Consider the following 13,235-nt stretch of genomic DNA (forward strand, 5'->3'; position numbering starts at 1 on the left):
CCCCCCCCCCCCCCCCCGGAGCAGCTCGGGGTGGGGGGATGCTGCGGTCAGTCCACAGGAGCCCCACCGTGCCGCTCCTCGCTCCGCACACTGTTCCCCTGCTCCAGGCCGGGCCCTCGCCGTGGCCGCAGTTCCCGTCAGGAGAGCCTGCTCCCGCCTGGGTCCTCTGCGGGCCGCTGCTCCTCCTCCATGGAGTGTCCACCGGCGCCGGCCTCTCCCCACAGCACCTCAGCACCCCTTCCCTCCTCCTCACAGGACCCTGGTTCCCCTCAGACGCCCTCACGTCTCGGCCTCCGTGGTGGTTTTGCCCTCCTTTACGGACATTTTCACGCAGGCGGCGCCACCTTCGTGGAGGGGCTGAGCTGTGCCCTGTGGCGGCACTTGTGGAGCGGCCGGAACCTCTCCTCAGAGCCCTCGGGCCTGCAGCCCCCGCCGGGGCACGGACACCCCATGCAGCAGATGACATTATTTATATTTGGTAAAGGTCTTCTAGCTGTACGAGATTGCTGATTTTTTTTTTTTCCCCCCAAATATTTCATATGCCAAATGTATCCTTCAGGCGAGTGTTTAGGAACAGATTGTTAGCATGAAGCGGTTTTCTGCAGAGGGAATCAGCGAAGAGAATTTTCTTCCGAAAAGAAGAATGTGGGTAGGAAAGCAGAGGATAACATTAAAAATAGGGAAGATTAAAAATGTTCAATTAGTAAAGTCAGAAACAATTTAGGATGAGGAAAAAAAAAAAATCTTGCAAATATATTGATGAACAGAGTTGAAAATATTTTTTCCTGCTGCTTTTCCTCCCCAGAACAGCAGATCAGCCAAATTTTGCTACTTTTGCTCACACTGAGTAGTGTGTTACCACTGAACAGTTGTGTTGACTGAAATGGGACTTGCTGAGGAGGGAATTGTTTAGCTCAAATAGTGTTATAAATAACTATTTGGACCCAACAGTACATATCCAACCCCAAAATGTATATCTAAACCCCACAATATATCTGAAACCCTAAACCCAGGTCATTTTACAGTGCTATTTTTTAAAATAAGTATAATTTAGCTTGTGACCTAAAGCATAGCCCTGTCTTACAAGACCTGATGAGATGGGTTTTGGATTGGATCAGGAAAATGTGAAGTCTTATTTTTGTAGTGTATAAATGAAATGGAGAGTCTAAACCCTGTCTTTAAAAATCTTGGCAAACTTCAAAGGAAAAATACCAATTTAGCAATTTAAAAGCACTTAGCAAGTTTTCCCAGTGCTGAACTTCATTTCTATAGCCAGTGTGGTTGCTTGCTGAATAATGCCATAGGGGACAATGTAGCTCTGACTATATTTAAAAATATTATTCCATGAAATTCACCAGGAAGAAGCTGAGGCAAAATCTCGTTTCTGTCCATGAAAGGAGGTGTTAGTGGCTGCAAATGGTAAAGGAGAAGTACTAAGATAGCTTTCGAAGCAGATGAAGGCTGGCCCATCTGTGGGAGAGAGCACCAGCAGAAGGGGCCAGGTGGAAATCTGGGGACTCTTTAATCTTAGAGGTGCTTGAACATGAGCAGCAAATGGAAAGAAAGAAATCCATACAGGTGGGGGCTAAAAGAGGTGCAGAGACATTATCACAAAAGTGAGGAAAAAAAAAAAAAAAGAGGGAAACAATTAAAAAGATGTTAGGACACAACTGGAATACTCAGATAAGAGAAAACAAAGTCAATTTGATTGAATAATAAAAATCCATGTTATCTTTTTGGTGTATTCCTATGCATGTATTTTAATGGTATGTATTTTATTTTGTGACTATGATTAGATCTTTTACAAATAATTCTGAACTGTTGTAAAGCTTATTATATATTTTAACAAACAGGGGTAGAAGCTTTTAAAACTTCTCAGTGTAGTTCCTGGAGAGTTTATCAGCCGTCATTAAAATGCATTCTTTTTCACATGTTCTTGGTAGGTAACCTTGGACGGGTGGACCACATCACAGAGTTTGAGTATGACCTGTTCATTAGACCAGATACCTGTAACCCACGCTTTCGAGTTTGGTTCAACTTCACTGTTGAAAATGTAAAAGAATCACAGGTAAGTGATACTAAATTAGGTAGTATGATAGCTTTAAAAATTGTTTGCTCCAAAATATATTGTCTTAAACAAAAAAGATGATATCCAGGGTTTGTAACTAAAACTTTGCTATAAAATATATTTTTGTCCTTGGAATTTTTATAAGTAAAAGTAAGTATCAGCATGACTGCATATCACTGTGCTTTTCAGCTGTTTCAGACAGGAAATAATTACAAAGACAGTATAACATTTGCCACCTAACAGGAGTTGTATTAATAATGGCTGCTATATATTTGTTCATATATACAAATAAAATATGTGTTAATATATGAAAAAGTCCATCATAGCTCTTCAAATATTATCATTCAAGCCTTCCTTTAATACATGTAGAACAATGAGGTACCATTATAAGCAGGCATTGCTCTAGTGACTTGTACTAGAGTAGGATTTGCCTGCCAATGTGTCACTTGTGAAAGAGGAGGTTTAAATGTGAAACAAGTCGATAGGCAACTGTTTCACCTATTTTAAAATAGTGTTTCACCTACTTTTAAATAATGTTTCTTTGCAGTAAAAATACCCCATGAGAAAGAAACTTTCAACTAGTCTTAAACTAAGAAAAAAAAAAAAGTCCTGTTTCTTACTGATAAAACAAAAAAGATTTAATTAAACTTTTTACACGTACCTTGCATTTTATTATGCCTTTCTGTCTTAGATTACCACAATCAGACTGTCATTTTCACTTAATGGAAAAAAACCCCATATTTAGTGAGAGAAAAAAACTGAGGGAGCTTGATATTTGTATTCTTACAAGACTAATATCTTAATACCCACCACTGTACCATTGCTGTTACAACTAGAAATCATGAAATTGTTTATCTATCTTCCTGGAGCCTGATACATTATCAGACAGACCCTGTCCCCTGCTGTGCCTTACTCAACTATGATCAAATTATATAGTCATGAGATGAATGGGAATCTGTCTCAAGGAGGCAAAGAGATCTGGTAGAAAGATACAATATATATCTAGTGCTTACAGGATATTTGTTTTCATGGTTGTCTACATGAAAGAGAATGGTTTCGCTACTAAGTTCGACTTGTGAGGTCTGTTTTTATAATGTGCGTTCCTGTAATCTTTTTTTCATCTCTCCAATTTCCGTTAAAATGAGACCTGCACGAACGTAATCTAGTCTGGAACCTTTTTTAGGTCTTTGTACTAGCGGACATGGGCAGTATTAGTCATTGCAGTTCAGCTATATTAAATGAATGTTAGGAACTGCTACATCAAACATACTGTGTAATCTTGTTTGTGCATTTTGATTATTTTCTTTTATGTTTTACTAGGAAATAATAACAAGGAAACCCATACCATTCAGTATTGCTTAAAAATGTTGCACTAAGACGCAGGTAACTTTGATCACTTTATGTGTAAAAGTAGATATTTTAATAACTACTACATGTTTTATTAATAAATATTTACCTGTATAATATATATTTTTTTGATGTATCATATAGGGGACGTGGGAGGAAGGCAGATCTATGTATTCATATATCCTAGGTCTGGCTTCAGCCACTTAGATGAGAACTCAAAAGGAGTAGCTACCTTTATTAGTTTTACATATCGTCTATATTGCATTTCCTTCTCATTGTTGCTCTTCCTTCAACTTAAGATTCTTAAACAACCTTATTTACTTAGACTTGATTATATGTTGAAGATTTTCTTCTCATTATATCTCCAGTTTTGCTTGACATTTCACACTGAAGCCTTTACTCACAAAGAAATCTATTCAATGGTATCATGAGAAAACAAGAAATGTCCTTTCATTACTTGAATTATAAATCATCCATTCTGTTATCTTGCTGTTGCTTCATACCAATCACAGACCCAACAGTGGTTAAAGGGATAAAAAAGTGAATGAAAAAGACACAGTGTAAAAACAACAGCCATACAAATACTAGGAAAACATAATTGTATTGTATGTATTTCTGATTTAGTTTTCAGTCCTACTACTGGATAGTAGTGCAGTTTTTACAGTATGTTTAGTGCAGTATTTTGTGTTATTAATCTAGTGTTAAATGAAAAGAAAGATCTATTAGACATTCCTGCCAGTCTCACTGTCCATGCATTATCGTTCTGTAGAGAACAGTTTTTTACATTCCAGTTTTAATTTTCTTAAGCCATGGAGCTTCCACTTTCCTGTGCTGCCAAACTGTTCTATAGACTCATCTCACAGTGTTGCTTGATTTTTAGCCTAAAGGTTTCCTTTATTTAATCCCACTATTCCCAGTTGCAATTCTGCTTAGTAATAGCTCCTCTTGGTACAAATAAATCCTCATCATCCTTGGCCAACATTTATATTTCTGTAAATTACAACATTCCTCATCATTTGTGTCTCAGCCTAGCTATCATGTTTGGTTCTTTCAGCCCTATATCCAATAGAGCACTTCACCTTTAAGTGTTTAAGTTTTTTTCTGCTTTGGGGCCTTTGGACTTTCAACATAAGTGAATCTTTCCAGCCCTTTGATAATTAGCCTAGCTTGCCAGGGAAACAAAGCTTATATGATCACACTGTCTACTTGCTAGCCTAGGTTTTTGTGTGGCTGCTGATCTTTCTCCTGTCATTTTTCCCTCATTAGATTCTTGACTCTTGGCCAGTTTCAACACCACTGGACAGGAACTTCTATAAGTTTCAGGAAAGCAGGCTGCCAGATGGGCTAGAGACCCATCTGTGTTCCCAGTGGCAGAAAGGTTATAGTATGAGATAATTTCTTATTAAACATCAGAGAATCCACAGAGGAGATGCACAGGAGAAAGCGCTCATTTGAATTTGCATTTTTAAGATACCAGAGAATCCAACCATGAAATCCAAATCCGTAGTACTTTGGTTTGTGTCTTGCAGAACTTCTTGTTTTTATTATTATTATTACTCTTCCAGTTCTTTCACTATTTTTATGGTGTGGAACTAAAATTTAATGGAGGATTCTGTGTACAGTAACATCCCAACTTACAGAGAAGGGACTCTAGTCCCTTTGCTCTGTTACTCAGTATAGACAGGTGAAAATTGCAGCAGCCTTTTGTTGCTGTATCACTATGGAAACTCATGCCTAATTTGTTTGCTATCATACATAAGTCTTTTTCAGAATGTTTCCTTCCTCCTGTTACGTATGTCTTGGGTTACTGTTGTGCTTCAGTAACAAGGGCAGGTAATAGAGCTAAATTCTGTAGCATAGCAGGGAGAGTCCTGATCTTCTCAGAATTTTTTTTTTTTTTTTTTTTTTTTTGGTGTTCACTTCTCTATGTTACAGTAGAACCAGTAGACTTTGTAAATTAACTTATTCCTCCTTATGATTTGGGCTTCTACATGTGACATTTTATGTTGTCAGTTTTATTTTATATGTTTTTAGCAAGGAAAAAAAAATCAAAAGAAATAGCTCATGTCTTATATTTATGGGAAAAAAGAAACATCATGTAAGATACCTGTGAGATGTAAAATTTGGTCAATGGGTCTCTTTATATGGTTTCTGACTTGCAAGACATTTGGTCTGATAAGATCTGAACTGTGGACTTTTTTGTCATTTGTTCAGTGAATTCAATTAACATCAATATTGGAGAAAACAAAAAGAAACTGATATGTTATACATAAGGACTATAATCATGCAATGATTACACTTACAATAACCATGAAAGGGAGAATGAAGGAAATAGGATTTGCTGTGGAACACATGGTCTCATGGGCAAAGCCTCCAATTTCTCTAATTATATACGTGTCACAGGCTGCTGTCTATTTCTGGATAATGCTCTTTCTTGGGCAGGATTTGTTTCCTGTTAGCTTCAACCATGGCCCTTACAACACCATCTACAATTTTGCTAAATTCCTTCTCTGTGGAACCGGAAATTGAATGAACAAATGTCATCTCCAAATTGCATTTCAAGTATTTTAAATAGACAGTGCTTCAAGTGCATGATTACTTCTGAGCTAGAATTTTAAAGGTGTTAATAGCAACAGTGATTCATTTGAGATTTGGGGGAAAAAAAGAAGCATGTGTATATGTGATAAATTATAAAAATATGCTAGTATACCAATACTGGAGGATTTTACAGGTAAAAAGAAGGATTATTTCTCTTGGGGGCCATAGTCAGATATTCTACTCAAGTAGTTGACACCATTTCAGACACTTGCAGCCACACTAGAAGAAGATGATCTCTGTCCTGGAAAATTTACTTCCGAGGAATTTGAGAAGAGATGAGTTGAATACAACAGAGTGATAAGGATTAAGAATGTCTGTGAGGATTTTAATTACTCTAACAAACAGCAACCATATTATACCAATAAGTAATGGACATCTAGGCTGCATGATATATTCTGTATGTGTATGTACCCTGAACAACTCTGCTGTCTGATGAATCATGTTCAGAAATGGTATTTTCACTGAGATTAAAAAAAGAATTTCCAACAGAAGGGGTTTCCTAATAGTGCCAAATTTTGTTCTGTAAGTGTTGATAAATACATTTGGATTTCTTCATCACAAAGGTACTGACAAAATATACCAAGAAGGATAGAGGAGAAGAATGGGTGTTTGGCAGCTAGGATTTGATCATTACTTACAGTTAATAAATCAATCCAGATTGAGGTTAAAATCAAAGAACCAAATGTTATTTACTTCAAAGTCATTTTCTCTGTTACTTCAGTTGCAGTTGAACTGAGGCTAGAATTTTGACTCAAGGTTTTTGAGGTTTTTTGTTATATAAGTGTATGTATCAGGATAAAGGATAGCCTATTCTTCAGAAATTTAAACAGGTAAGACAGGTAATATCATAGCTGGACTTTAGTATAAATGCATGGAGCTCTCATTATAGAGTTTTCTCTTTTTTGTCCTACACGGTTTTGTAAAATAAAAAGGCTCTGAAATCTCTGTTGTCTTTAATTGATTAGATTTTCAGGAACTATTTATTATTGGGATTGGATATTATAGCTTGTTCAGGCCTCTTATCACTGTCCTGAAACAATCTGATGATTCTTAGCGAACAGTTGATTCTTTGTGATGTTACAGCTGAGATTGTTTAGAAAAATATGAATGATATGTGTATGGAGAGAGGTAATGTCTTTTATTAGGCCAATTAATACATTTTGAAAAAGTAGGAGGGAAGAAAAACAGGCAGGATTTGAAGTACTCAACCTCTTTTTCTGGCCTAAGGACTCATGCAGTTAACTCCTGCAGAAGCTGCCTCCAAAGTAAGATGGAGTAAGGATGAAAAGCATGAAAAGCAGTCTAAAGTTGAAAACAGGCTGTCTTTTTACTTTCTCCTTCTTAAAGCAGACTTCTTCACTCTACTGTCAATTGGTGATTTAAGTTACTGGTATCAAGCTGCATTATAACATTTCATAGTCTTTCCTGTTTCTCATTTTAGAAACCAGGTATTTTCTTTACTGTGCATTAAAGGCCATATTTCATTTACCCAGCTTTGGAAAATGCAGGCATAAAAATGTGTATGTTTTTATGAAAGGTACAGTTTTGAAATTTTCAAGACTTCTATAAAGCATTTTTTTACCTGCAACATTTCCCGACCAATCTGAAATATGTATTTTCTGTGGTGCATTTCATTACATATACCTTGTTACTAAGTTAGGCATAAATCATTAATTGGTGAATATTTGCATTAATGATTTATTAATCCTCTCCTGGTCAGTTCCCATAATCTCTCTAAATAGCTCTTTATAATAATTTACAACGAGAATCACTAGATTATTTGAATTTTGCCTGTTTAGGGAGACCTCAGCTGTTATCCATCTTTATGTGCTCTTCTTATGTTAATTTTTTGCGTGCTAGAAAGATATTTCTAACTCTTGCTGTGTTCTGGTATTTTATTCACCGTTTACACAGGTAGACAAAACCTAATCTTTTTTTATGTACCAGTTTTGCTTTGTCATATAAATACATTTTGTTTCCTCACTTCTGATACTTTTCTTGAAAAACATCTAATTTTAAGAGGCTAAAGGTAAAGGTTACTGATACCTATGCACTGCCTGTCCAATCACATTTAATGAATTAAAATTTAGATATTGAAATTTGAAAGTTTATAGCAAATAGGCATATAGAAATAATATGCAATCTGAACAAAGCCATCATCTTAGATGGTTTCACTGTCATCTCTGAATATAATATGTATAAGAACTTGATTACAAAGGATACTTACATGGTCTGATTTTTGTACTCCATACAACCATCGCAGTGTAACACAGCAGAGTTTTACTGGGACTCAGATTAAGAGTGGTGTGATATTGTTTAGTTCCAAATCAGATTCTTTAAAGCATAAGACAAGGTCTGTGTTGCTGAAAAGATAACCTTTAAATTTATACTGCTCTTATAAATCTGGTTTTAAAGAAGGTTTTTGGTTAACTTTTAAAAGCTTGATATCTAGCATTCTATAGTGTTTATTGTACAAAAAGATACAGTGTTTTAAATTTGCTGCTGATAGAAAATGTACATACTTGCCGAATTCCTTTCCTCTCTTTTTATGTGCTTATTAAATAGTAAACAATTAAAACACAATTCCATTTTGTATGAAAACTTTGTGTCAGAAATTTATATCTATTACTCTTACTGCAAGTAACGTAAAACATGGGTGTAGACATAAAAGAAAAAACTTCATGCAAATAAACAGAGGGTAATATAAATGTAACAACGTACCAGAATGGGTGAGTTTTAAATTTATCTCTGCTGCTGGATTGATCTACTACCAAAGAAAATTAAATATTTATACTTAAATTTCATGCAAAGTTTTATGGGTGGGTAGTTTAAAGCTTTATTTTTGGCAGGAATAAGAATCACCAATACTGAAAAGAAAATGTGGTTTTGGACTAGAAAGCTTTGGGATTTGAGCATTTGAATGCTTTAAGCTTCTTTCTAACTGAATTTATCCTGTCAAAAGACAGGAACACTTCTAAAACAAGTATCAGGTGACTACCTGGTAGTCTCTTAACAATAGTCTCATGAACCAGTGCTTCTAAGCAATCTGAGAAGAATACATTCTGTTTAGCATAGATGGTATGAAAATACCAAGAAATACAGGTAAATCCAGAAAGATAATTTTGTGGATAATGATCTGTACTGACCTCTGTCTGATTTTTTTTTTTTCTTCCCTCCCTAGGCTTTCTACTTCCCTAAACAAAAATTATGAATCTATTTAGCAGTTCTCAAATAAGCATCTATTTGTTAGTATTTATTAAAGTTCCTGTTCCTCAGTGATATTTTCAGTATCTGGTGTCTCTGAGAAACACTGTGGATACTCTTCAGTTTTGTCTCTGCTATAACTTTATGTATGTCAGTGGGAGTGGAGATATTAAATGACAGTTTTCCAGGAAATCTGGTCTGTTCTACAGATGTCAAAGTCTACCCTAAGAATCAAGCTGACTTAGTTTGAATTACCAGGCTCTGCCTTCATGCTGCTGTTCATCTATTGGGTTGAGTAAAACTAAATTAATTTTGTTTGTTAACTCTCAGTAATGAAGGGTCTCAGCTCCTTTTTCTTCAAGTCCATGTTTGTATGTGTTCTTTGCTAGCTCATGTGTTTGAACCTGAGTTCCTTCAGTCAGTAGTGACATCTGAATTTGCATCTGTGACTTGAAAGCACTTGGCCCATTCCCCCACAGCCATAAAGGGTTAAATGGTTTTTGTCATCCCACGTTTCCAGCTCACATTGCGGTTATGGCTTTAAGATGAAGCTGTAACATCACTGTTATAACTTTTAATTCATGGCTTACTGTAATTTTAGTATTGATTTAATGAGATCAATATAAAAGTTTTATTTGCTTCATATCTGAATGATGTTTTTCCTTTGTTCTTAGCTACCAAATAGTGGGTTTCAGTTCTTGTGGGTGCTAGATTTTGACATTCATCTAAGACCACCAGGCTTATCAGTCATCATCATTCACTGTTTTATTTTGCCTTGGAGAAAGGCATGTACTTCAGAAGTGTTGAAGTTGTAATTCTTTTTCTAAGCAAGATTAAAAAGGAAGCGACGCTCTCTTGAAATATTTTTGTCAGAAAAAAACAGTTTCTTATGCAGGTAAATAAGTTTAATCTGAATTAGAGATGATTTCACTGAAAATTCCCTAGTGTTTACTAGCAAATATGACAACAGTTGAGGCAAAATAAGAGTTATGTATTGGTGTCCTTTGGTATGTGTATTTCAGAATCTGGAAGCAGCAAAAATCTGGACTTTCTGTTAGTTTTTGTTTAGTTTGATGGCATCACTGTATGCTGCAATGTTGCACTCACTGCATGTACTGCAATGGCCAAGTTCCTTAAAGCTATATTTGAGTGTGTATGTGTATTTTACATATACATATGTGCATACAAATATATCTGTCTGCCTTGAAAACATGAGAGGCTGTGTTGAGGGCATTTGGACAATATCTTTTACAGTAACTGCCATTGCTACAGGGTAGGTAGACTATTTTTTCATATAGCACACACCATTCAACTTGAAAAAAATACGGAAGAAAAATTGGTGGAGCCAGATTTGTGATGCAAATTTTGTAAGAATAGCATGTGGTATATGGATCCATTACTTTTTATAAGGGAAGGGCTTGAATTGTCTGAAATGTGTATTAAAAACCATGATGGATTATTTCAAAGGAGCCTTTGAACTTTTAAAAAGTAGTTTCACTGATCTCTATGTTGAAAAGTGATAGAATTTTATTGTAAGTCAAAAGTGCATAGGGTTAGATGATATGTATAGTGATTGAAGTAATTATTTATTTACTGAGGAAGCCATATGAAATGTTAATTAAATAAAAAACAAAGTGATGACATTTAAAATAGATTGCATGTTCGTCTCAACATTTAAAAAAAGAAAAATCAATTGAACATACTGCAGTTTTGAAGAAAAATAATTTTGCCATTTTGGAAACTTGTGCCTATATTGGTCATGTATAAAATTAGATTTATAAATGATGATTCTTCCAAGTTGGAATCCTTTCAAGTACATATAATTTTATTTTGGATCAATAATTCAGTTGTGCTTGGAATAGATTGAGGATGCATGTGAAGCTTCGGTAAGTGCAATATAGTGTGCATCTCCATGACATTATCCAAAGCTGTCATGACATGTATCATCCTTTAAAAAAGTAATGAATAAAGATAGGTTAGTAAACATAGACAATATTCAGCATTAGCAAAACAACTACTGTCCTGATGAAATATTCTCTCTTGGCAAGACAGTGTTAAATTCATAAACTTTTTCTGTTCCAGGTGTCTCTGAGAACATTTTAGATGTCAGTGTTTGGTAATTACTGCATACATACTCTATGTTTCAGATTTAACACGGGTTTTGCTTACAGGAAACTAATGGCCAGGTGTGTTTCATTTCCTATTATGGTGGCATATGTCACTCAAAATGTCAAAAGTACATTATAAATGCCATAAACAAAATCAGCACTATGATGATCTTGATGTCAGTGATGTGACATGCTTACTTTTCTTTCAATTTAAAAACTTTTTCATTTATGATTAAATACCCCTTTTTTTGTTCCAGTGTTAATTGTCTGCCATGCAAATTTGTTTTCATTCTGCTTTTATTACTGAAAAGTCTTTACATCAGGATGTGGGACATAGAACTAAACTAAAGGAAAAATATATTGAAGAGACGAAGATGAAATGTTTTAAACTTTCCTGCTTTCAGATTTTTAAAAATCTTTCTTATGCGGAATATTCTATATTTGAGCCATGGCAGGTTGAGATACTGTGCAGAAATTGTTGGAACCTGAAGATAAAAACAAGCTGAAATATATGTAGGTTAATTCATGTTACTGGGGGAGGGAAACCATTTGCTCTTTAAATGACAGGGCAGAAAAAGAGAAGCTAGTGCTGAAAAAATGTAGAAAGTTGTGTTTTTTCTTGCTACCAAGGAAGGTTAAGAATGGAATAGTAATGATATTCCATAAAGGTAATTAGTTTGGAATTAGTTGGGAAAGAGCAGTGAAGAAGCCAGTATTCTGTCTGCTGATTGTGGTATAGTGTATTAAGCATATAACTCCAGTAATTCCCTGTTCTGCTATTAACTCTTGGCGGTGGAACTAGAGATCTAGATCTTGTAACACATTTCCTTCATTATTGTTGTATGCTGCCTGTGATTTTAATGTATGAACCCAGTATTGGGTCATTGTGCACAGAGTGTCTTTACATATCTCATGCCTTACAATAAGTGAAAGAAAAAGCAGAGAAAACTTGAATTTTGATGGTGAAAATGAAAAATAGAAAATAAGAAATTTAATGCAGACAGGCTAAACAAATATCTGGAAGTTAGTGTTTTGCTATGTTATAGGCAATAAGAGCCTTCCATTTTGCTTCTGTGGAAGCTGTTACATGGAGCAAAGAAGCTGTTGGGGATGGTAAAACTTTCAATGCTCTTGAGCACCTGTAACCTCCATCTGAATTGGACATCAGGTACCACAAAGCTGTCGGATTATCATGCTTTGTTGAAAAGATTGCACATTTGAGAAACCTTCTTAGGCAGTGTGGATTCATTCTTGTGTTTACCAACCAGCAACTCATTTTTAATGCCAGTTGTCTTGGGCACCCAAATGCAACTCAGGGCTTGTGAGTCCAGACCATATTGTTCTTGGGTTGTCCAAGAGAATCATGAGTAACTCTTGACTGAACTAACCTGCCTCACTACAAGATGGAAACTTACCTTCTTTGAAGTATATAGTGTCAGTACTGTTTGTTCCAGGAGACAGCTGGCTGCTCCAGAACATGGAATTGGATCTGCCCTGTGACCCTGAAGGGACCTAGTCTGATAATGAAAAGATGGTGAAAAGCAATCCACTGTCATTCTCCCTGTGACTGCCCTGCATCTCAGATTCCCATCTGCTCTTCCCATTCTCCCATCAACAGCCACGGTAACTGAGTCCATCTTCTCACTCGTGGCATTGTCTTGGTTTTGGCTTTACAGTAAAAGTAAGGAAATGGCACAGCAGGTCAGAGGAAGGAGCTGTCTAGTGTGGTATCCTAATCTGGACAATGGCCAGTAGCTGACACTTAAAAAAAATATTAGTAATAACTAGGAAAGCATAGAACAATTCTTATTTTCAGTTCCTGTGTCAATGGTATAGGCAGAACTGACCTATGCATGCTGCACAAGTTACAGGAAAAGCCTGGTACCCTGCAGGCCAGCCTGACAATTATT

At 35.9% G+C, this 13,235-nt stretch overlaps 1 protein-coding gene across 8 annotated transcripts in view; it reads left to right on the forward strand.

Moving 5' to 3' along the window:
- Positions 1-13,235, forward strand: part of LOC113482589 (cytosolic carboxypeptidase 6-like) — a 969,074-nt gene that overhangs the window by 44,724 nt on the left and 911,115 nt on the right. For all 8 annotated transcript variants that reach the window (XM_026853353.1, XM_026853354.1, XM_026853355.1 and 5 more), the window contains exon 3: positions 1,944-2,068. In XM_026853353.1, coding sequence (XP_026709154.1) covers positions 1,944-2,068 — 125 coding nt within the window. The remainder of the gene's footprint in view (positions 1-1,943; positions 2,069-13,235) is intronic.

This window comes from Athene cunicularia (assembly GCF_003259725.1).
Source record: "Athene cunicularia isolate RWA chromosome 8 unlocalized genomic scaffold, athCun1 chr8_part1, whole genome shotgun sequence".
NCBI lineage: Eukaryota > Metazoa > Chordata > Aves > Strigiformes > Strigidae > Athene > Athene cunicularia.